This window comes from Falco rusticolus, chromosome 5, assembly GCF_015220075.1.
Source record: "Falco rusticolus isolate bFalRus1 chromosome 5, bFalRus1.pri, whole genome shotgun sequence".
In the NCBI taxonomy this organism is placed as follows: Eukaryota; Metazoa; Chordata; class Aves; order Falconiformes; family Falconidae; genus Falco; species Falco rusticolus.
This window is the reverse complement of record NC_051191.1, coordinates 76,088,708-76,114,414: the sequence shown is the minus strand read 5'-3', so window position 1 is coordinate 76,114,414 and position 25,707 is coordinate 76,088,708. Positions and strand designations below refer to the sequence as shown.

General features: G+C 36.6%; 1 protein-coding gene across 8 annotated transcripts in view; it reads left to right on the top strand.

Annotated features, from left to right (window-relative positions):
* PACSIN2 (protein kinase C and casein kinase substrate in neurons 2) overlaps window positions 1–25,707 on the top strand; it is a 65,135-nt gene that overhangs the window by 14,548 nt on the left and 24,880 nt on the right. For 7 of the 8 annotated variants that reach the window (XM_037388655.1, XM_037388660.1, XM_037388658.1 and 4 more), the window contains one exon: window positions 20,322–20,432. In XM_037388655.1, the coding sequence (XP_037244552.1) occupies window positions 20,373–20,432 (60 nt within the window). In that variant the 5' untranslated portion in view covers window positions 20,322–20,372. Of the gene's footprint in view, window positions 1–6,910; window positions 7,023–20,321; window positions 20,433–25,707 lie in introns of those variants that run through there. The other variant, XM_037388654.1, reaches the window with a different exon arrangement.

Genomic DNA, 25,707 nt, shown 5'->3' with positions numbered 1-25,707 from the left:
TGTTGTTGAGTATGCGTGTACCAAGTGAGCATTCTTTCAAGCTATTATTACTTGTGTATTTGTGATTTACGTTATGCAAGATGGACTATAATGGAAACCTATATCATTACATGAAATAGGTATAGCTTAAATTTTGTGTTGTACCAGAAAAATATTATGTTACCGTTAGACTTTTCTTCAGATATTAGAATTTGTAGTTCATAGGATTAGTTAAGGGCTTTGGTGGCAAGATTCAACTGTGTTGCCTTCTACTTCAGCATAAGAAAAAAATAAAAATGTACTACAATTGTGTCTGTGTGTGCAGGAGGTAAACAAGCAAATGAAATGTAACTGGCTGTGAGAATGGTGCTCTGGTGTTTGTGTTCTTGCCCTTTGGGAGTTGAATGATTGAAAATGTCTTGTGAATTGATAGATACAGATTGTAGAGTCTCCCTCACTGGAGATGTTCAAGATGTGACTGGACAGGATGCTAGATAATCTCATCCAGGCTGCCGTTCCCACGAAAGGTTAGACTAGCTGATCTTGTGAGTTCCCTTCTAACCTGTCCTGTTCTGTGATTTTGTGACTATTATAAATCAACAGATACTTGGCGGAAGTATTTCTTATGGGGCCTGATCACTGTACCAAAGTGTGGCTTTGAAGACCTACTTGACATGGGGTAGTCCAGCCTCATCAGCTCCAAGGACTTGATCTTGTTTTCAGGATCCCTGTGACCCTCACTATAATCCTCATCTTTTGCCAATCTAAAAAATTATTGCATTGACTTCCATTAAAATACAGCATTAAAAATGTGAATAGATCTTACCTTTATTTTCTGGGAAGCTGAAAGGAAAGGGATTTCTTTCCTGTTGAAAACAAACTGTCCTGTGTCTAACGAACAGTTGAGTAGCTCATTGATTATCTGATTTCCAATGCTGAAGTGTTACCAGTCCCTGAAGGCATCAGTAAACATTAGCTGCCTTTGTTTCCTTTGTTTGGGTTGGAATTATGGCTACAGGCTTTTTAAGATAGTGTGGCAAATGTAAACGAGGTAATGAAACTGTTTCTCTTCCTATGAAACATACTGAATATTCAATTTCCTTGCAGCAGTTATGAGGGGAAAAGGTAAGCCATTGGTTTGAAGGTGTTAGTTGAACATAATTTCATTTTCAGTTTCATAAATTGCAAGGGACAGAATAAATGCACACTGAGGAATCAGCTTAAACTTATTAAGCTCTTGAATACTTGATATACCACATTCTTTACTAATAACTATTTTTAGACGTGGTAAAATACAATTATATTTTAAGTACAATGCCTGTTTTTCTTTTTTTTTTGGGTGGCTCTGATGCATCAAATACACAGATATTTTGCCGCAGTGAAGCACCTATTATTTTTCAGGTATGGAGCGTTGTATGGGTTCTTTCAGTATAAACTGAATTTCAGGTTAAACAGAGATATCAGTATTCCTATTTCTGCTGTGAGGATAGCCTCCATGTTACAAAAGGATAGAGGGAAACTTTGGTACGGGAGTATATGTGTGTGTGTGTACCATTCGGGTGGTTGTACCAGCAGTCAGTAATATTCAATAGCAAGAAAAACCTTCCAGCTAGACACAGGATCACTCTTGTGATTTTAGTGTTGGGTTGTTGGGTTTTTTTGTTGTTGTTGTTGTTTTGGTTTTTTGTTTGTTTCGTTTGGGTTTGTGTTGTTTCTTTTTTATGTATGCATATGTCTGAAACAATTATTTGAACCTTCTGAAATAACCTTAGCAAATCAAAATGCATATCTGCCACAGTATATTTTAAAAAACATATTTGAAATTTATTCTTTTGAGTGCTTTGTACCCTTAAGCTTTTGGAGTAAGGACATTTGATCACTCTAAAACAACAGTGGTCAGAGACCTGACTTGGTTGTGTGAAGGTTACCGACACTTCAGCTATTGAGCTGCCTCTATTAAAAACAATGAAAAGTTACCTAGGTCGTAGCTGTAGTTACTAGAGGGGTTCTCTTAGTAGGTTAGAGAAACTTCTGGCCTTCCCAAGAAAGCTTACAATGAATGACTGAGGAGTCACCATGTGTCCTGTTTATTACTGGAGCTGACATGAGCTTTGTGGGTCTGGTTGGGCTTTTGTCAATCTAAAGCCTCCTGGATTTGGTATGTTTTTGGGCAGATCACAGTTTGCCTCTGATTTATGCTAGGTACTAAAAGGAGAATGCCTGCCCCTCCAGTAAAGCCCTTGTATTCTGAAGTCATGAAAATTGAAGAATGGTGTGCAGAAACAAGAAAGGAAGAAGTTTTGGGAGATTTTTTTAGATGCAGGCTTACCTTTTCTAATGCTGTCTATATCAGTTGATTACATTAAGGTTTTAAGCCTTCAGAACCAGAAGATGAAAATGCCTGTACTGAAGTTTCACAGGTGTTCTCAGCTGAAATGTTATTAACTTGACCTGTGACACTGAGTATGATTATGAAAAAGATCATTGTTACTCGTAATTTTTGTAAATAATATACTTTGTATATACATTTTTTTCATGTTTTCTTTGTTGACTTTATTTGTCTAAGCTTTTTTCTGCAGTATTTTAAAATCTTATATAGTACTTTTAGTCTTCCCACTACCATATGGTAAAAGTAGTTAAATGTGAAATTTGTTATTCATTGAGTAAGCACATGGCTTGATTTTCTTGTTCCTGGGTAGTCCTTGGTCAAATAGAATTCTTACTTTCAGTGACACCTTTAAGGCATTTCTGTATAATTGAGGCTTTCAACTAACAGCTGTTTCAGCTGTTGAACCATTCAGTCTTTCTTTTTTTGATTCCTTTGCTGCTCAGGCTCTTAACTGATGAGCCATATGGGGATGTGGCTTTGTCACTGTAGTCATATGTAGATAGGTGACTCATTTCAGTAACCCCAAACTATTCTAGAACATTGTCTGAGACATCAGTGTGACCAATGACACAGAGCCCTGCATTTATAATGTCATGGTGCAGTTCTGTCTGTATGTCACTGTCCCCCGCCCCTTCCTTATGCTTGGAAGTAAGCATGGTGATACCATCCTAGTTGTCAGCTCGAATACAGTGCGTTCAAATCTTGAAAGACAAATATGGTGTGCAATCTATTAGACATTCAAGCAGAATTCATAAGCACAAGATCGCTAGCTAGTCAGTAAAATCTTGAATTGAAGGTGGACCCTGGGTAGCACCTTTTATGACTGCTGAAAATTCCCAATGTGCTAAATACCGCTTTAGGCTAATGGCACAAAAACTCTGTAGTGCTGAGGAGAGTTATCTTCCATTCCTGGCTGTTTTCATACATGTGTGTGTGCATAGATTTTATGCCCAAAGCACATTTTAGAAATCTGGCTTAAGCTATTCCTTTTGAGTGTGTGCAAGTTTGATATTTTAATTCCAGAATGATTTTATTCCATGATACTAACATTTTCTGTTCTCATTACTTCATGTTACTATGCATCATGCAAAAATACCAATTGATTTCTATTTTAATTTAAAATGGGATGTTGCATTTGAATGTAATGACTCCAGACTTTCTGGAGTCTAATGTTACGCAGTTTTTCAGTTTGATTACAATGTGTAGAATGATTTGCAGTAGACTAAATAGCTTAAGAAATTTGATCGCTTCATTCTGAAGCTATTTGTGCCTGCTTTTCTCAGCTGTTATCACTGTCATACCCCTAGTTTGTGAGTGTAGAGGTTCCTGACATGCAAATTTAGGTTTAGTTCATAAACCAAAAAAGGCATATAATTCTACCTTTAGTAGCAATTGATTCTGGTCTTGAGAATCACTGGAACCATTTCAAATGCTGAAGTTATTAAGCAGCATGTATGATGAAAAAAGGAAGTTGTATATTATGTGCTTTTACTAAGACACTGATTCAACGCTGATCAACTTTGAATCTGGACCATATATATTTTAAAAAGTGGTCTTGCAATCTTGAATTTTTAACACTAGTGTTTTTCTGATTGAGTGCTAAATTGAACTTTGTGTTCTTTACCTCTCTTCTTTCTGTCTTTTAATTGTTGCTGAGATGCTGGCTAAAGGCTGCTGTTTAAATGCTCTGTGGTCAGTGATGGCACGGACTTATTGAATGAAAACACAGTGGTAATTGCAAGTGCAAGAATGGATAGCTAATGGGGCCTCTTGTCCCAATTTCCTTGAACTTCAGTCCAATTTAGATTGTGGAGTTGATGGCTGACCTACTTGTCCTTCAGTCAAGCATTAATTGAAAATGGCATAAAAACCTTTCCTTTTCCTGAAAAGCCGGAGAAGGGTAGAAAAGACTAGTCTTTCTGAGATTAGTTGACCAAATTAAGCATTCGTTTCACATTGCTGCATTTAGGGATTCTATATATGAGTGATTTTTGTGTTTGAGAGCTATATAAAAGTATCTAGATCTCTGAAAATCATAAGGGAGACTGGCTATTCTGTGGGGTTGTTTTTTTCCTAAACGCTTAATAAGATTAATGAAACCTTGAGAACCAAAGAAAAACTTCCACCTTTTTTGCCTAACCTTGATCTCATATGCCTGTGTTAAAGCAGCACCATGTTTTTTTGCACACTGAAAACTTTAGGCTTTCAATAGCGTTAGGGTTCAAGTAGGTTTAAATGTACTGGGAGTGATTAAAAAAAAAAAACAAAACAAAACAAAAAAACAACCCCCAAAAAAACCCCACCGCATCACACAGGCAGACAAAATGAACTTCTAGTTTAGCTTGTCAAATTATGTGTACAAGGAAGACCATAAAATGAGATCTGTGACCTTAATACTTGAGTGATACTTCCGGGTGGCTTAGACCAGTGAGTTTAGTACATGATAAGGAACCGGTTTGTTATATTTATTTTAAAAAAAGTGAAGTGTTTTAGGGAATATTTAATTCTACTAGGTCAGCAGCCCATGTTGTATAGATTACTAAGTGGTAAGTAAAGGTCTTCTGTCCTTGTTGCAGTAATTACTGTTCCAGGACCAGAAAATTAAATTGCCTAGAAACATGAGGAGTCCTGGCTAAAGTTTACCTTGGATTCACCGAGCTGAAAATCTGCTTAAACAGAATTCAAGCGTGTTTTTTTTTCAGTGGCCATGTTAATGAAACTAAGTATTGAGCAACCTTCTCCTTCACCTTAACACAAGTGAACAACTCAAATGCTCCTAACTGTTCTTTAGAAGCTGTATTCAGTTTGCTTTAAAATCTGAATTAATCTTACTTAATCTGAAATATGAAATACTGTCACATGGTCTTTTGTACTGTTACAGTATAGCATTGATTTTGAAACACTTGAACAGATCTTGTATTGTTTCTAAAAGAATAATTGGTTATTTAACTTGCTGGAAAGAAGGATAGTCAAAGCTAAGCGTGCCTGTTGTTTGACTTCTACGTTTACGAACTGCATTCTCCAGAGGTCTGTAAATTCTGTATCGGTTCCAGAAATTACACTGCTGAAGTGATGTATAAAGTTCATCTGGCAGTGATCACAGCTGCAAATGTTGCTTTTAAATTGTAAGGCTATCTTCATTAGCAATTTTTACATTGATAGTGTTTTCTCCAAATACTAAACTACCATTGAATGTATTTTGAGAATTGAGGAATGTTGCATGATAATTTGACCTGGTTTTTTTCAGCAGTGCTATGATGGGATAATGGCTGCAGAAGGAATTAGTAATAATTGAAACTACTGTTTAGAGCTGGTTCATAACCAACAGTTATGGGGTGGTTATTTAATTTCTGCTTTAGCAAGGATCCTGGGGTACAGTTCTGTACTAGCTTATGCTGGTCCCTTGAACAAAAGCTATACTAGCAAAACATTTCTATGTTACAGGATACTTCTGTTACTGTATGTGTGTTAAGTATCCTAGGGAGCTGGTGGTTTTGTCTAATAGAAAATAATCCATTCAGCCCTAAGGAGTTCTGTGTGGAAACGTGATGCCTCTGTACTGTTTTCAATTAAGTATAATATGAGCACGTTATGGTCTGAGAAACTTCATTTATTTTACTAGGTCTAGGTCATCTTCAGTAATGTCCTTATGAGGCAGTGTATGGGAAGGCCTATTTTTGTTTGTTTCTCTTACATCCTCCGTGGCGAGAAAACAATCTTTTCACCTTTTTCCTTGGTTTTATTTACATCTCAAAAAAGAGACAGAAGAATTAACTAATACTTGAGTGCACAGGTTCAGCTGATTCCACCCATGCAACTAGCTTCCCCTGCCCCAATCAGTCTTGCTAGTTTCTGCCAAGCATAATCATCTGTATCTCCCTCAGAAGAATAGAAGGCAGAGTATGCTGACATGTTGTTAATGCACATATTTAGTCTCTGGAAACGTATAACTGTTAGAGACAGTCTCAGGGCTAGATTTAGTTCAAATAAGGTCTCTGAATTGGTTCTTTCCTGAAGTAAAGAACAGTAACTCTTTAATGTAACCTTCGGGTTCAAGACTAGCTTATTTCATCTTGATTTAAGGGTTTAGATATGCTGCTGTTCAATGCACATCGATATTTCATTAATTAATATTACAGTCCCGTATTTCCTGAGATGGAAAAATACAACTTTTGACTGTGAAACACCAAAATAACACAGCTGTTTCCTAAGCGATGCATCTGCAAAATGTGCCTGTGTGTTTCACTGAGGTATTTAAAAACACTGTTCTCCACCAAAGCCAGTGTATGAGTAAAAATACCTTCCTTTAGTATAGGCTACCTGTGGTCTTTTGTAAAGATTATAGTATACTTGAATATTGAACTTTTTATATATATATATATAGCTATACAGAACCATTAGAAATGTGTGTGACTGAAAAACCCTGTGTTGGTTTGGGTGCTGCAGTGTGTGTGTGTGGAAAAATGACCTTAGCTTGAGCTGCAAGGTTTTCATCAGCTCACAGGAAATGATGACGTACGCTCTGATGAGAGAATTCTGTTTGTGGAAATGGTGGTCAGGCAGAGCTGTGCAGGTACTGCCGCTCTCCGTGCAGTTCTGTTGCTGAACTTCGTATTTGGAAAAAATGCAAGTGAATTAAGGCATGTGTTTTAAGGTATGTATTTTGCAAACAGTAGATCAAATGACTTGCCAAACTGCTTTTTTTCCTACCAGAAATTTACTATGCTGTGTCGTAGCTGATGTGGAAGTATTTTTGGCCAAGTGAATGTGGTATTTTGCAATGTTTGTTTGAATGTAAGAGTGTGTTTCATCATGTTTGAAATGATGGTTCTGGACTGAAATAGTCTGCTTTCTAAAACATATCTCTTTTCCAGAATGGTTATTGTATTACTTCTTATTTATGTATTTCTGTGGGGTTTTCTGTCTTCATGTGCAGCAGTGTTCATGTTTTGTGGTACTTGTGTGGTCAGGTAAGTATCATGGCACCTTTTACCTTCTGAAAGTTTTAATGTCTGAGGCAGTGCTTCTTGCAATATTCTGTTTTTCTTCTTAATTATATGCCATTTTAGAAATTCTATACATGCCACTTTTCTCTGCAGCTACTTTGGCAGTGTAGATGTAAATGCTGTTTCATGTTTTCTTGGGTGGAGAATACATCAATAGTATTCCTCTGCACTATCCTTCTTTTTGCATCATTGTAAAATTCTACTTGAACTAAATATTAAGTGTGTATGCTTTAGGTATTACTAGCCATCTTATTCCACTGACTCAGGGGTTATTTATTTGTTTTTAAAGTATGTGGGCACTTTAAAGCTTTCTTGCTAACTAAATGCTTACTGATTGGAATTAGCAAGTTGAAGGCATGTGGTCCTGTTCTCCCTTCTTGCTCCTTTGAAACAAACTTAAAGGCATATTTATTTCAATTTTATTTATTTGTGCAGGATGCCAAAATATTAAGGTTAATTTCATTTTAGGAGACTTTGACAGGACATGTAAATTAGTAGGTGATGTCACAGGCACTGCAGAAGTGAACGTTAGAAAAGGGCAAATGCTTCTAATTAAATTGAATTTTTTCCTGCACTTTAACATTTTAATCACTCAAACTTAAATAATGGAAACCTCTGATGTAAAAAATAAGATAAAAAAAATATATATATACACACACTCTTTGATCTTTCAAGTGATTTTAATTGCTAAATGGTCTTGAGTTCTTCAGGTTTTCTGGCAAAATTTACTCCAAGCCAATTCTGATATGCTTTTTTTCTTCAGTGAAGATAATGTTAATGCGGATTTTTCCGTGACCAGAAAGACTTGAGGCTCTTAAAGAATCTTTTAATTTTTTTTCTTTATTTGGAGGACAACCACTTAATATTAAGCTAGATAGCATAGTACCTAGGTCTTAGGGCTCTCGGTACCTTACAGTCCTTTTCTGGGTCTAAAATTCAAGAAGTATGTCCTTAGAATGGGAAATTTCTTCTATAATAGCGTTTCAGACTTTAAACCTGCAACACAGGTGATTTGTGACCAAAAAGTCTAGTGTGAAATTGTTCTCTTTATGTTTCTTCTCTTTTGTGCATCTCAACAGAAACAGGAGGATGTTTTACTTGTTTTAATGTTTTATGGTTACATTCTGTACCTAATGTCAGTGAAGGGTACTACCAAGTGTACTTTGTCCTGTGTTTTCCCTTGTTACCTGAAGGTTCTGCAGGTAGTACTCAGTACTCAACAGGACAGCACACCTCCTAAGTTTGTGATTAAAGCCAAGATGAGTTAGTCTGTGTGCAAAACAACTTAATACAATCTTCATCTTACTACTTATAATCTTGATATCCTTTTTTAAAAATTGTCTTTTAGCCTAATTACAGTACTTTAAAATTATTTTACAAAGACTTCTTTTCTGTTTCTAAGAGCAGTCGATACAGAAATCGTCTGAAAATCTGGAGGAGAACTTGGGAAACAGTTTTCTCCCTTCAGTGGTTACAGATTAATATCCATACAATATCCAAAGTCATTGTTTCACTATTGTACAGATATTAGTACTATGATACATATTCTACAATGTCTAGAAGTAAAGAAAGAATGTGTATGATTTGGGACTTTTCGTGTGATTTAGCAACTACTTTTTTTTTTTTTTTCTTGTGTCAAGGTCACCTTGATTTCAGCTTCAGATGTGTTACTAATTTTGCCATTTTCTTCTACAGAAGAATCCTAAAGGAAATGTTGCTAATAATGATTTCAATAGGGAGAATTAATTTGCCAAGAAGTGCTGTTGGTCCAGGAAATGAGATACAACTCTGGATAGTGTATCAAACTAATCTAAATTGAAGATACTAATTTTTAGAATATAGTGTACAAACAGTTGAGGGTTTTTTCCCTCCAGTTGGATGGAATGAAATAGCTGAGCTTTTGTATCCAGCTAATTTTTGCAATGAGTTCAGATTTCTCCTAATCTTAAGATTATTTTTTTTTTTTAATTTTAGCGGTAATGTGCGAGTTTAGAAGCCTATGTTAAATACTTTAGCCTAAAATCCAAGTGCTAAATAAGAGTTAAATCAGATTCTTTATTAAACAAATTATAATGTCCGTTAATAAATATCAATTACACAGTTCCTTTTATGCCATATATGCATCACATACACTGTTGAGGGAAATTACAGAAGAAAATTAAGCTTTTTGGCTGCTAGATGCTCTAAAATTTGCTCAGAACACCTAATGGTTGTCTTGCAGGTTAATTTAAATGCATTTCAGAGCTTGGCATTGGTGTTTGGTTTTCTTAACACAAAATTAAAGCTGACCTCTACAAGAGAAAAATACTTTTTAAATGGTTTTATCTATTGTTTGAGAACTTCAAATGTACTTTTAAAATGTACATTTCAGTAGCTTTTTAGTATACATGGTTTTGAATTCTTAACTACAGTGGTCTTTTGGTCTCTTTCGTTTCTGGATGTAAATACTAATACTGTTGAGTTTTAAAAAAATTGTTGAAACTGGAGTTGCTTTGTGTGAGAAGAAACACGTAAGCATTATCTCTTCATTAGGCAAGTTCATCAAAGTTTTATCTGAAATGGATATCTGAATTTTTGGAAGGACTGGGAATATGATACAATTCACAGAACCTTTGTTTATTTTGTATTATGTACTCTGATACTTTTGACAGTTTGTGGCAACTGTATGCATGCAATCATTTAATTCCTTGTTTAGATTTCCTTTTTTAATACAGGATGGTATTTAAAAACATCACAGGCTCTATTTTTAAAGAGTATAGAATACCATGGATGACACTTACTATATTTAACCTTTCCATCATTTAAAACTTGTAATGAAATTTAACAGTGCTTTTGTATTAGGAAACTGCTTAATACACCTCTTTTCTGTCTTAATCTGTGTTGAAGGCCCTGTTTTGGCCTTTTGCGTAGGCTTAGCAAAGTGATGTAGGAGGAAGTACCTTGCACTGTATTAAGTAATTTAAGAGATGTATTCCCTACTTAAGAACACAGGAAGTATCACTGTATTCAGACAGTATCTTGTGTCTGAAATGAAGAGCTCTGTCATCCAAAAAAGTAAAAGAAAACGCACAATTTTTAGTTAAGAATACTTATGAAAATGTGTTGTTGTTGAAACACTTCCAGGAGTAACATACTTTCCTTTTAATGACATTTAAATTCATGGAGGTATTCTTTAGCAGCAGGCACGGCTTCAATACCAGGTTGGAAAGGCAAAAAATGACTCCTTGCCTCTGCTTAGCACTCCATGTAATCTCTACAGGCATTTTCCTGTAACTACTATGATGCTTAACACTCCATAACCTGAAGTTCATTGGTTGTTACAGAGAAGATGGGATGCAGGAGGAAAACCAATCCCCAAACTGTATTTCAGAAATTCTGGCATGGTAAAATTTTGGCTTAGGGAAAGTTAAGTCTATATTATTATTGAATGCTCATACTCTTGAGTCTGTAGTTTGAAATCTCTTCTGCAGTACCTTGCCGCTTGGTGGAACTGAATTTGCAAGGCTGTAGGATTTGCTCAGTGGTGGGCTGCTGTAGTTGAAAACTGGTTTTAATGAAAAATAGAAAACAGTGGACACTTTTTTTTTTTTGTCACTGAAATAATTTTAAGGGCTCTGAACTTAATCTTCACAAGTCTGCCTGAATAAAGCTGAAGGTAGCCATTTGCATTTTTCTTGGTATGAATCATAATTGCTGAAACTTCTCTGTAATTGATTTCTCCTTTGGCTTTCAAGGCACAGAAAAAATTGTATCAGAACACTTTCATGTTCTGATATTTAACCACTTAACGTTGTGCAGTGGTGGTAATTTAAAAAAACAACAACTTTCTTGATCAAATACAACAGAAGCATGTTAAGCAATGAAATCTTTTAACAGCTTTGAATATTTTCAAAAATAAAACTAAAACTTAGTGATGAGGCAATTTTCATGCAGATTGATATTAGGGGTTCAAAGTAAAAACTTCCAGTGTTGGCATGCTCTAGGTCATATATTTGATTGGCATACAGGAGGAGCATTTTAACAGTGCTATCCAGCTTTGAGCAAAGTGTTGCAATTTCAAGTGCCCTTTCTGCAGAATTGGATATTTTCTTTCCCTTGCATGGTTTGTTCTGGTTACTACATTATCCCTCATAACTCCAGCTAAGCAAAAAGTAATCTGAGTATGTTAAGGTTTGTTTTGAGTATATCCAAATATTTTAAAGCTCCACACATAGCTATGGACACGAGGTTGATACACAGCTGGCATAGCTCTGCCATTTAAAGTTTGTAGTTTGCAGTGTTAATAATTTCTTGTGGTCAGTGTTAATTTAGCTTAAAATCAGAAACCTCTGCAAAGCCTCTGAAGGTGATTTAATAACTTTACTCGTTAAAACAACAAAAAAAATGCACAATCGAAATAATACACAGAGTGGCTTGTCAGGCAGAGAATGACAAATTGGTTTTCTTCAATGTCAGTATTTTGCTATTTAAGGTATCTCCTGGTTAGTTGAAAAAATGCAGAGGGGAGGTTATGCTGGCAGCATGTAGGAGCTCATAAGGACAGCCAGGTCTTGAGTCTGCAAAAAACCAGTGTGTCTAATAGCATGTTAAGATGAGGAAGGGTACGAGACGAGAGCTAGTTATCTGACAACTACATCGCTCTGCCCTTACTGCTCATGCCTGCAGTAAAGGCATGGAATTCCAAGACACAATTCCCCAAGAGGCTTGAAGGGTTCAGACATATTGTCTTTGAATATAAAATGAGACAGAAACAGTGGCTTATAACTTGGGCCTATCTTCTCCAGAGTGTGAGAGTCAGATAATACTTGTACATACATGAAGCATAACGTGTAGGCTGAGAGCCTGTTTGACAACGTTTGGGTCATCGTCTCACATTTCAGGGGTGCATTTCTGTGCTGTGTCCTATTCAAAGAAGAGCAAGCTTAATCAGTAATTTTAAATTTCATTTATTTAATAAAATATTCAAACTGTGCTTAATAAAGTGTAATGACTAAAATACTGTCCTTATTCCTTATTATGCATTGCAAAATTTATACTCTGTAAAATTTCAGTCGCACAGTGTTGATGTGCCTGGACAGTTACATTGGAGATACTGTCTTCTCACTGTAGTTGTGTGGGGTTTTTCACATGTAGTAAGTATCAAGGACACCTTAACTGCTTCAGTGATCTGATGTGTGCTAGAACTATGGCTTTGAATGTGTGTTCATTGCTTTCATATTTACGCAGTGAATTAATGATGCTTTCAGTGGGTTTCTGTTGCATGTTACACGTACAGGGTTTAACAAACATAGGTATGAGTGAGTATAATCCAGTAGTGAAGAAATTGTTGGGAGCCAAGCAGCCTTGACTCGGCGTTTACTTAATTGGCATTTAACACCAGCTTCTGATTGCTGACTTGGAGCATGGGGAGCTTCTGGCAACACCCAGAAGCAATGGCACACCTGCAGAAGCCCCTTCTCTCTTTTGTCCTCCAGTTGGGCTGAAGCCAGGCAGCTCCGTGCTCCCTCCACTGTGCCTCTTGCCCTGGTGGCTCGTATGTCCACTCTCCTGCCTGGTTCCTATCAGCTTCTGACTGCTTCTTGCTCCTTTTCCCACTGTCTGCGGGCCACAGAAGTGTAAGGAATCTCTTGTCACTCTTACTTATGGTTATGGATGATTAGTACAAACTAGTAGCTTCTTACTATTTAATGTCATTTTATGTTATTTGCTAACTGAAAAATGTCTAGGTGGCAAAGTACTCTGGTATTCAAACTAGAAAATATAAGAATAAAATATTGCTCCCAGTCTGAGGAGCATGCATAGTAGGAAATAAGCTTACACAGTTTGTAACAGCATGCATTTCCTAGATTAGTTCCTTCAGTGCACGGGATACAGGGTTCACCAAATGGATTGCTGTCAACTTCTTTCAAAAAATCATTTGGTGTGTGGCTCTGCTAACTTTAACATACAGGCAGAATTCCCCAGGAAGCAGTGATTCAGCTTCCTTTTATGGACTTCTGTCTGGTGTTTGAGGCTCTGCCAAGAAAACAATTACAGCAATAAGAGATTTTTCTTAAATCTCTGTGAAAAAGGGTGCTATACACCATATTTTATAAAATGCAGAATGAGAATTAGGCCAAAGTCATTGATCTGAGGCTCTACCTTTTGAAGTCTTAAGGCCTGACTTCTCTTAATAACATGCACTCTTGTCTACTGATTGCAATTAGAGTTCACAGCACTGAGCAGTAGTGACTAATCCTGGTTTGATGCATTTGTTCCCTGCACCCAGGGGCTAGAATTCCTTGGTGTCACTTGCGTGTGTAAGCCTAAGTAACTTTTTTTTCCTGTAGTTACTTGTCCTATTAATTTGTGGATTTTCCACTGTTGATAACTGTGATTCTTAAAGTTTTGGTACATGATTTTACAATATTGCTAAAGGAGTTATGTGACTTACTTTCTCTCTATGTAAACAGTGAACAAATTGCAATCCTGAAGAAACTGGAACTCTTATAGAGTGTGTTCTTTGGACAGAATAGAAAAGGACGCAGTCTAAATAGCTTTATTTAACCAAGGAATATGAGATACAGCATGTTAATGGTAGCTACGCTTAGTATCAAACAACAATAGCTGTCACTTAAAGCATAGGATACGTTTGTTTCCGTACAGTGAAGTCCTGTTTCCTTCCTATTGTGTAGAAGAAAACCTGGGACTTCAGTGAGTAATAAGAAAAAAATGCTATAGATGAAGGTTTGTATGAGCAGCTAACCCAAGCTGAGTGGTGTCCTTATACGTAAGTATTTCACTCCCTAGTCATGAAACTTGGAATTCTGCTGAGTCAGATCCATAGTGACAAGTCCTGTCATTCCAAAAATAAGTTTAAAAGGTAATGTGACCAGGTGCCTTTTTCTTCTAGAGGCTAGTAGACTGTCTTTGAGCTTGCTTCTGTAGAGCCCTTGGAGACAACACAAGGATAATATTAATAGCTGGAGACACCATTTGCTTTTCTAAATACAGATTAATTTATTTTCTTCTGTGTCTCATCTTGAGGACAGTTGAACACTGAAATAGGTTGCACAGAGAGGTTGTGCAGTCTCTGTCCCTGGAGGTTTTCAAGACCTGACTGTATAAAGCCCTGAGTAACCTGGGGTGACCCTGCTTGAATGATTCTGTCATTCCACGATTCTCAGACTTCTCTGTTGTGGACCAGCTTGTCACCTAGAGCCACGGTACTAGTGACTGCCTTGCCTTAAAGCAGCTATAGTACATAACAGAATCGGAAGAGAGAAGCATTATGTCATGTCACTGAGAGCTTCTGTCAGTTCCTTCTGTTCTGAAAACTGAAGTTCTGGAAGTAAGAAACGGGGAGTCACGTCTCCTGTTTGTTATCTGGTTTGTACATATTGGGAAGCGTTGGTTACGTCTGAAGGACAAGGCTGTGTGGTATTGCCTTAAGTTTCAAGTATTTGAAATAGTGTTTTGTCTGCAGGCATTCTGTGTGTTGGAATATCTAGTCTTTCTCATCATAGGATTCAGTAAGCAGCACGGAGACAGTAATTTATTTTTTTTAAATGCTCTTTTTGAATGGTAGTGAAATATCTAACCAAAATAAACATCATCTTCCAAGGGGTTTCAGAAAGTTAAAATGTATCTTTCAACCAACAACCCTAACCTGTTTCACATTATGAGTTCATCAAAGAATCTGTTACTGAGGGCTGGGGACGATAAACTACAGGGTTTCTTCAAATGGTTTTTCCCCTCTTCCTGTTGGAAAACACCTTAACAGAAGCTTTGGCACTCACTGGATTATTTATCATCTTAAAAGACTGCATTTATTGCACAGATTTTTGCAAGTTGTGTGTTGTGCTGATATCTCTCTCCTGACACATGAGGAAAAAGGGAGTAAAAAAAATATATCAAGTGTTTAAAGATGAATGAAGCAGATTTTTGTAAGTTGCTTTCAAGGTAGCATTAAAACCAACTTCTTGAGAGCAGAGGCAGCATATTCTATTCAGATGTTTTTGTGTGCAGTATCTGAAGGTCTGCTTGCTCATTATTAGTTAATATTTTCTAAGATCCTCATGTGTTAAACCTTCAGGATATTTATAGCAGTTCTTTTCACAGTGTAGGGCACTAGCAGCAGAGAAGAAATCCAAGGTCTTTAGCATATAGGATTGCTAGAATGCTCCCTAAGAGGAAGCTTAAAAAAAAGTCTCTTTTATTTATTGATCAGTTTCCCTGTGTCTAAGATCCATTATCCTAATTTACAAGAATTGCTTAAAAATCACTAAGTCAAGAAACTTGAGCCTTGCTTGTTTGCACCATTTCTGTAGCTGTTATAGTTTGTACTTTTCAGTATATAGTTACTTTTTTCAGTTGGACTTTGTGGTTTACTTTTAGCCTATATAAGTTCTCTTAGCTAATGCGTGCTGGGACTTTTTATGACAAAAGGCAACAAGGGTTCTGTGCTGCGTGGTATTTGGTGGTTTATGTGCCTGTGGTAACACCGGTAAAAACTTGCTTAAAGACCTTTGGGCTTGATGAGTAAAATATTGAGATTGATTTTTGATGGAAATTACAAAGTTCTTTGATACAGGAAGAAAATATCCTGAGAAATATGAAAGGAGGTTTCATTTGTGTTGGCCAAAAGCGTGATCCAGAGGTGGCTTCTATTCAGTGAAGACCTGTCTTCTGAGGAAAATGAGGCTTAACACTTTTGCCTTCTCTAACTTCCTGCTTCCATAATTTTGGAATTAATTCGTCAGTTTCAGACAAATGTTACAGAATAACAGAGATAAAGGTAGACATGTCTTACTAGTTTCATGAGAATTGCCAGCTGGATGGGAGAAACCTCAGCTGATGTATCTGCTCAAGAAAATGTTAATGTGAGCTCAGTAATAATCTGTCCTGTTTGGTGAGCTGGTTTACCAGTCAGCATGGGGGTGGGTGGAAATTGCTAGAGCACTGTGCTACTGCTTGCTCAGCAAGTAGTTGAGGGACAAGAAGGCGACAGTGTAGGTACTCCTAAAGGGTTGTGCCTGGAGTCATGGAGTTGGAAGATAAAGGCCAGAGTGGATGAGTGGCTTGCCTTTTTTTTTTTTTTTAATTGGTTGGAAACAAAAGTGCTGAGGTACTAACAGACAGACTCCTGTTCTTACCTCTGCTGTCAAGAGAGGTTCCAAAGAATGTTTATCAATATGGTGATAGGTGCTTTATATATATATATAAATATATATTTATACTGTGGTGGGAATATGGGAACTGGATGTGTGCACCATGCTTTCTTATGAAGTTACTGGTTCTGCTGCAGTCTAGCTGACCATAGAAACCCCAGCGTTGTGAGATGCAGGTGAGAATTTGTGGAGTATCTGTGTAGAACTTGTCTGTTTTTCTCATCTTGATCTAAATTTCCCAGACTTTATACTGACAGCAGTAGTTGTTCCTAGGTTTACTTTTTGTAGTGAAATGGAAGACTGCAAATCCATGTGCAATAAACTTTCGTTGTGAAACCTCTGCAAATTCACTTGAAGGATGGGAGAACCAAACCCTAACAAAAAATGTGCTAAAGGACTGGCTGCTGTAATAATTCTATTTCATGAGGGTAGTATGACTCATACTGCTTAATGTTCCTATCTCAGTATCCAGTTTATTTTTAAGTAGTGCTGTACAAATAGTGTTTTTCTGTGCCAGTTGTTGCTATGACTTCATAATATTTCCCTAAATACGCTTGCTCATACTTTCTCACAGCATAGTATTTGGCATATAAAAACCTTAAATCCATCAGAATTTCCTGAGTACTGATCATTTTCATGCTTTTATGGGGGGAAAAAAAAAGATAGCTGTGTGTATGATGCAGTTTTAGTTGAGGAGGAATAGAAGTGGTTGGGTGTTTTTTAAAAAAAAAAAAAAAAAAAAAAAAGTCCTCACAACCTGTTCCCTCATTTAAGAAAATGTTCCTCTGTTTCAGCTTTTCCAGTTTTTCCGTGTAGCTTTTCAGATTAAATTTCCAGCGCTGGTATAGTTTAGGCTATTTTGTTAAAGGTAAGCAGACACTGTTTGTTACTGCTTGAGAACACTGTCACTGTCTTGTCTTTTTGTATTTGGAGGGAGAAAAACACCTTCTGTGTGGTTTGGGAGTGGGTGGGATGGGTGACTTGTTGAAACTTTCCTGTAGGTTTATACTTCTGCGTAAGGGTTCCTCTTTCCTGACTTTGACACTGAAGACTTTACTGTTGTCTGCCTGATCTCTTACAAATGGCAGTAAACACTTTCGTTGAAAGATCTTGGTGTACTATAGAAAAACAACTCTAACTCTTCCTGAGAACCTTTGGAATCTTTTCCTTCCCTTGTTCTGCATGGCATGCTGAGTAACACAGTTCTCTCCAGTAGCTTACTTGGTTTCAGAGTAATGGAGTGTTAGAGCTGCCTTAATGGGAAAAAGGCAGGAAGATGCAGTTAACAGAATCCAGCTAGCAATGTTTATTGATCTGACAACTTTTCTTTAAATTCTATGTCTCCCTCTGATCAGATAAAATAATAGCAGAAATTATGGTTAAAGGTACCACTGCATAACCTTCTTTCTTTGTGAAAACTATAAAACTCTTAGAAAAAACTGTCTAATGTCAAAGTATTCTTTTGAGTTTGTCCAGCTAGTTGCAAGTTTATTGCACTTGTTTCTTCCTTGTGCTGCTTATGGCTGTCTAAGAAAGGCTATCAGAAATTATAAACACTTACAAATAATGATCTTTGCTTACCTTGATCTACTGGAAGAATTGCAAGGGCTGAAACTTATCTGAAAGAACACATTCCATGTAAAGGTGTGCTACTAAGAAACTGACATTTGAATGTGTTTTAATGTACTTTTCCCTCTTGGTTTAATAAAAGCACAGGTGGAAAAGCAGATTTTTTGGCAATTACTAATAACATAAGTTGAAGATTGTTACACTAACATGTAAAAATACTTTGGCTCAATATATCATGTTCCTTTCTAATTGTTTCCATTCTGCAGAACCCTTCCTGTATTTTTGGTTATCTTTTCAAAATAAAAATCTAACAATTGATGTACCCATTGTAGTTTCCAGTTCTGTATTCAGTGTTAAGGTTATTTAAGCTTTCTGTGATTTTGATGGTGGAAATGAATTGGATGAAAAACTTCAGGAGAAACAGCTTGTCTTCCCAGCCAGAGTAGTTTTGTTCTGTCTTTGCTGTAACTGTCTCAACAACTGTTTTGTTTCAGTAGCTAGTTTTTGTTACAAGTGGTGTATGCCTACCCTTACAGGACAGTTAAGAGTATCCAAGAAATGTGGATATAGCATTGAGTTCTTGGCCTTGGAGGCTTTCAGTTCTGTTTCGCTCAGCAGCATGTCATAACCTCTAGGCTGCAAGGTAGGCTAGGTTTGTAGGCATTTTCTGCTCTTCCTTTTGAAGTGGCCCTCTTGCATTAAGGGAAGCAACATTCATAGGGCAAGAGAAAGAGGGAGCTTCACCTTATAGTCTACTAGTAAAGGTGTTAATCCCAGAAGGGGTGGTAGAATCTGCTCACCCTTGTATGTAGCCCTGGCAGTAGTTGTAGGCAAACTTGGTAGGAGAAATCTAAACAGGAGAACCTGATGAAGTATCTGTAGAGATCAGACAGGGATTTGCATGTGTGTGTTGTGGGAGGGAGCTGTTTCCTTCCTCTCCTACCTCTTGGTCTCCACCCCACAAACCACATTTGTGGATTTAAGTGCCTGAATTTTTGCCTCAGTACTGGTTTTGATACTTATCTTAAATGTTAGCTTAGGGTAACCTTGAACTTTTTTTATACGCAGGACTTTATAAACAATCATCTCCTTCAATGAGGATAAATCATGTTTTTCTTCTGTGCGGCTGTGTCTGTGTAAGTGACAATGCCTGAATTGTCAAAGTAATGACCTTTAATAAAGATCAGAATTTTTTTTTACTGTTTGTTTTCCTAAAAGAAAACAATGAAATAGTATTGTAACATGTCACAAAATGCAGTAAAACTAGGTGTGGGAGTTTCAACTTCTGGCAAAAGTAATTGTCAGCTTCAAGGAGACCTTCTGTCATGGAGCCTGTAACCTCTTACTTGGTATACGTGGAACAGTAGATAAGTGCATCACACCATCATTTAGGATCTATTATCTGCAACGCACAAGAGTGTTGGCAAGAAAATAGCAAGTAGCTCAGGTAGGTAGTTACTAGCCCAATAAGAGATCTAGTCACAGCTGGCTGGGCAAGAGAAGGAGAGCTGTCTGAATATCATAAACTATACTAACACTTTTGGGAAGGAGGCTAGTCCTGTCTCCTGTGTTTGACTTGGGTCGCTGCAATGCTCTTCACATTGGTTTTGCTTTGCATTGTTGCTGAGGAAGCTCTGTTTTGCATTTAGGGATGCCATTAGTTTCCAAGTAGATGAATCTAAGATTCTTACAGAAATAAACCCTTTTCCCTTCTGAAAAGATGATCTGTTTTTCTTTAAATCAGCAAGTGGTTTTGGCCTTTAATATTTCCAGTGGGTTTCATTACAGAACATAGATTTCCAGTGAAAAAGGAATAGGAAGCAGTGCAGGTTATTGTATCTGTAGCACAAAGATCAATTGATTCTCTTACGGAATACTTCACAGTGGAATACTCAGTGAGTAAGCATCGTGCTACTCAATCTTTTCTTTTGGTTGTAACAGGAGATGGTCATGATAAAGTAAATTCAAGAGTTTGGTGAAATTTGGTATAGGCAGATGGACTGAACATTTTTCTGGACAGCAAACACAATGATAAGAGCCAAGAACTTTGTGTGGTAGAACAGTCTTCTGTTGCAAAATGTACTTGCATGCCCTGTGTGGTTACCTTGTGTGTTTATTTGGCATCCCTAGATATCAAAAATTTGAAGGATGTTACCTAACTTCATTTCTCTTTTGATAGCATTAATAATGAAAAACAGCTCATAAATATTTTGTTGTATCTTTTTACAGATTCTGAAGGTGTTTAAGCTCTGAATACTTACAAGCTCTTCATACATAGAAATGTCTGGCTCATACGATGATTCCGTTGGAGTAGAAGTTTCTAGTGATAGCTTCTGGGAGGTAACCTGAATGTTTTCTTTTTTTAAAAAAAAAAAAATTTTATTTTTTACTATCGTTATAGAAAATAAGATTTTTGTACATCATGAACGTTGGGGAGAGCTACAGTACAAGACACCTTTGGTTATTGTGACCAGCGTAAATAGCCTTCAGGGTAGAAATGACCTTTTAGATTTTGGCCTAGTTCTGTCAAGGGTTTTTAACCGGCACAAGCTTGAGTATCATCCATTTGGGTAGGATGTGTAATTCAGAATTGAACCTTTTTTTATTGTCAAAGAAGGGATATGGGTGAGTAGCTTTTAGAATTACCAAGGGAGTTGAATGATCAATGTTAAAGCTAAAGTAACTGTTAAAAGCTACTGTAGGTGTACATAAATTAGAAATCTGTAAGATCGTGTGTGAATATACTGTATGTCTCCTGTTCATGTCCAGATACAAGTGTAAACTTTTTTGAGAGAAATTATCTTCTGCTTATCTCAATGTAAGAGTGTATATGCAGAAAGATAATACAAAGCACATTGTAGTATCAGTAATATGTGCTGCCCCAATCTGAAGGCAGCTTTCAGATGTTATAATTTGATTGAGCAAAATGTCATAAAGCAGAAAGCATTTTACCAAAAAAAAAAAAAAAAAAAGTTTCTTGCAAGAAAAGGAAAGGTTTGACGGTGTCAATACTGGAGGTAAGTAAGTTAGCAAGCTCTCAAGATGAACTGTATTCAGTAGGGCAGACTTCTACCATGTGACTGGGAGCTCTTGTGAGTTTGAAATGTAGCAACCATGAAAATGGTTAGGGAAAAAATGTCTTGAGTATTTCAGTTACCAGAGACGTATATAAGACAGCTTGGTTTTGGTGGCCTAACATTGTGCTACTTCTTAAATGAAAGCTTTTCTAGACCACTAACCCGTTTGTTGGTGGTGACAGCAAATTGCATTTTCATGCAATTATTTTTTATCCCATTATCTAAAAGACGTAATGCCAGTGAGGTTCTTGTTTGGTAGACAGCTGTCGTTTTTTGCAGAGATACTTACTATTATGTTAAATGTGTATATCCTATTTATAAAGAAGTGGTTTTAAGGTAACTAGATTCTGAGTCTTAACCCCTTTTTGTTGTACTCCGTAGTATGACTGCAGAGAGGATGTGGGACCTGTACTCCCAGAGGTGTCAACTCCACTGGACATGGTCCTGAGCAGTCTGATCTATCAAACCTGCTCTGAGCAGGGGCTTGGGCTAGATATCTCCAGAGGTGCCTTCCAACCTCACTTATTCTGTGTTTTTTATTTTATGCTGAGACAACTTTCTGGGCAGGCTTCCTTGAAGTGTTTCAAAATAAAATAAGGAGGCAAAATAATCCTGGACCAAAGGGTTTGGTTTGTTTTTTTTTTTGGATGTGTCATATACTTGGCAGAACATGACTTCTGGCTGGCTGTTCTGTACCAAGCTGTTGTCTTCCATAAGTAATCGGGTCTGGAAGCAGAAATGCTGAATGAATAAAAATAGGAATTCTGTAAACTAATATAGTTATGTTTGTACAAATGTGGACTCAAGTAATTAATATTAAAGGATGATAGATGATCAGAAACAGCAATTAGCATAAGCTAGGACTTTTACAAAGCATGGCTTCAATGTATTTGATGCTTATTATAGGTGGGTTAAAGGTGTTCTTTGTGTTTGTACTATTGGTGACTTATTTTATATCATTTTGTAAACACTGCTTTTTAATCAATGTCTTTGAACTTTTCTATGTATTCGTTCCAAAAGGTCAGAACTCTGGTCTGTTTCATAAGCAATGTCAGTAGGCTAATGTGTACTGCACAAGTTATATCTTTATTTATCCTTGGATAAAAAAAGTTAGACTTTAGTATTTCAATCAGTTTCTTTCCTTTATAGGGCTAATTCTTTGCTTTGCTCTTTTTCTTTTTTGATGTATAACCACAAAGGTTATGTTAAAATGGTCAAGAGGAAAAATTTCAGATTGAATTAGTTTTTCTTCTGAAATTTGAGTACATCAGGCTCAAAGGTTTTGAAGAGTTGATTAGCTTACTAGAACAGATATGCAGGTTGTTCAAAGGGGAAAACTAACAATATTTAGATCCTATTGTCATAATATGCTAAAATCAGTTAAAAGTAATCTCAAAAATTGAAGACGCAATTATATTCTCATGGAATGGATTCAGTTCATTAAAAATGCTAGAGACCATCTTCACGCTCACTCTTCAGGGAGTGAAACTGTAGTAAAAGGTAAGTCCTAGTGATAAGTCAACGGCTTTGTTACTGAAGTGACTTTAAAGATGTTCAGAGTATTAACAGTTTTTCTGGAAGCACAATTGGACTTCCCATGCAATTGATGACCATACTAAAAGAAAATAAAAATCCTGTGTTTCCTTGTACTAAGCTTCTTACAGTTTAGCAATATGAAATGGAATATTTAACTGAATTTTGGAGTTTTGAGTATTGAATTATGTAGAAAGCACTGTTTATTTTGCTCTTCCTCTGCTTTGTGCTGTTTGATGCTTAAGACAGGAAAGTTTGGGGGTTTTGTGGCTGCAGACTCTGATTTTAAAAATCATTAATAGAAGGTTTTGTTCCTACTATGGCTGTAGAGGCTTTGTCATTATTTTAGCAAGGTGATTAAAGGTTTGAAATTTCAATATGTTGAAATTAAGTGGTATTTGAGTGAAACAGAGGGGAGACTGTAAGAGTTTTATAGTTGGTTAGTGCTTAAAATATCATCACTGACATTTCTGTTGTGGTTTAAAAAAAAAAAACAACCACAAAGCAAAAACCCAAGAAAGAATAGGTTAGAGAGTTCAAAAGATATAGCAGGTTATTATAAAGTGCTGTATGTGTAGCTGAAAGACTGTATGTAGTAGGTATGCCTAAATGTTTATGTAACTGCATGGGCAGTTGAAAAATGTGTGGTATGGCATCCCTGACATTCTGTGGAGATGGAGCTTTTATGGATACACTAACATTCTTTGAACTGAACATGAAAAAGAGTACTTTCACATAGATGATAAATGATGTCATAGTAATGCTGAGCTATTAACAGTAAAGATTGATGTAGTGAATTTTGACCTTCATGTGCTTGGTGAATTTGCAGTCTGCATAGTTTGAGAGAATAAATATATGTTTATAAAGCTGTCTTAAGAAAAACATGTATATAAACTCTTATCACAATGGAAATAGCTGAGAGAATATATTAAGCAAAGAAACTGCTGTTTCTTTGCACTCTGATACTTATCACAAGATGACTCCTTAGTACTGGGTATTAAACTATTCAGAATACCATTAGTCTTGGCAATACCCTATTGTAGTGAGAAATGTGAATAATGTGGAACTTAATGTTTTGGTTGACAGCCTTTATAGTTGCGTGTAGAATCATGTGGCAAGGCAAGTGTTTGTTTGGTTTGGTGGGTATTATTTTTTTTTTAATCTCAACACTGAACAAAGTGCTTGGACAACACAAGGGAATGTGGTAATATACCTGAAGCTGTGCTGTCCGCTGCAGTGTCACCTTGATGTAGGATATTGAGTGATTGCTTTCATCCAGGGATAGTTTTCTTGTGACCTCTGCACTCTACTTGTCTGCGTTTCTGTGATGGTAATTGTATTTTGACTTGCATGCCTGATATTAGGTTGGAATGTATTTTAGTTTGTATATACTTCTGATTATGTCTGAGTGAATAATGAAGATATCCAGCAGCTTGCTTAGGCCACGTAATGCCTTGCCAGAATGTACCATTTGACTTCAAACCTTGCCTTTTTACAGAGGAGCCTGACAAAACAGGAATTGTCCTTGAGATCAAGAGTTAAGAGGTGGGAGGAGGTTGCCAGGCTTCTGCGGTTGGTAGAAAGTGAACCTAAAGTAAGGGGAGTCCTGTGCCAGTCGTAATAGATTTAACTTAAGAATAACTCTTCAGTGTTAAATGACAAGCATAAAATAACATCTAGCCTGTTAAACTTATTACCAAATTCTCATTTACTTCTGGTTTGGAACCATCTTTCCAAAATAAAAATTTGACTGAATTTTAGTCCAAAACTTGTCCTTCTTCCATATGTCCTGGATTGGTTATTTTGTTTCTGAAGATTGCAACTTTGAATTCTGCTTAATCTTTCGTCAAATAGAAAACTAAACTGCTTTGATCAATGTGTTTTGCCTGACACTGATTAGAAAAGATGTGTCTCTGGAATGCCAGCCTCAATACTTCATGCCTGGGGTAACAAGAAATAAAGAACTCTTAATCAGTTTGGAAGTTGTATGGTTACTGCAGATTTTGTCATTTGCACCTTTTGATAGAGGTTTTTAAGATACCTGATGTGGTTTTTTTTCTAGAAAAAAACCCTAGAAAACTATGGGTTTTCTTAATTTTCAAAGACAGCCCACAGTTTGTTAAAAGCCACCTTGCTATGTTTTGCTGTCACAGCTGAAAGCAGCGAATGCATTTAAACTTGGCCATGGCACAGAATAGACAGTCTGGCAGGGTGAGCTTTTGAGTTTGCTCCCTCACACTCCAAAATAGCTCAAATTTATTTACCTTTGGAGTGTGTGCAAAGCCCATCTTGTTCTTGAAAGACGTTTAGGAAAGAGTGAGGTGGCTGGGTGTGGGACCTATTTGAAGAACTTACTGTGAGAACTGGTTTTTTGCTCACTGCATGTTTTGGAAACTTAACCACTTTTATTTCTTGAATGTTGATGTTCTGTTGAGCTGATAAGAATTGTACTTAATAAAATGTTGATAAACCAGCTTCAAAGTTTTTGCTATTGCTGTTGACAGAAATTTCTTACGCTGTTGTCTTTAGGAAATAAAACACTTGCTTCTAGAGCCAGAAAACCAATTAAGAACCATTTGCTTTCTTTTGGAGTTGTCACAGCCTTTGCTAGGGTTCCTTTTTACAAAGATAATTACTAGCAGTTTGATCACATTTTAAAATGTGAATCTATAATGTATGCTTGCATGCCACTAAACTTACTGCTGTAACCTTGTCTGGCTGCATATGCTCAGACTGTCCATGGAGCAATTCAATGCAGGTTACTTCATCTATGAAGCTTTTTTTAATTAGGCTGCTGTTTCAGTACTGTTCATGGAAGCTTCCAGTTCTGGCATTGAGACTCAAACTCAGCGCTTGAAATCCAATGTGAATAGTAATTTGTTTCCTTTAAAAACTAGTAAATTTTTTTATTACTACATAGGTTTTGTTATCAGGTTCAGATCTGTGGTTGGGAAATAGTTGTGTTGTTGAAAGAGAACTGGAGAAGTCACTGTTTGGGTTTGTAT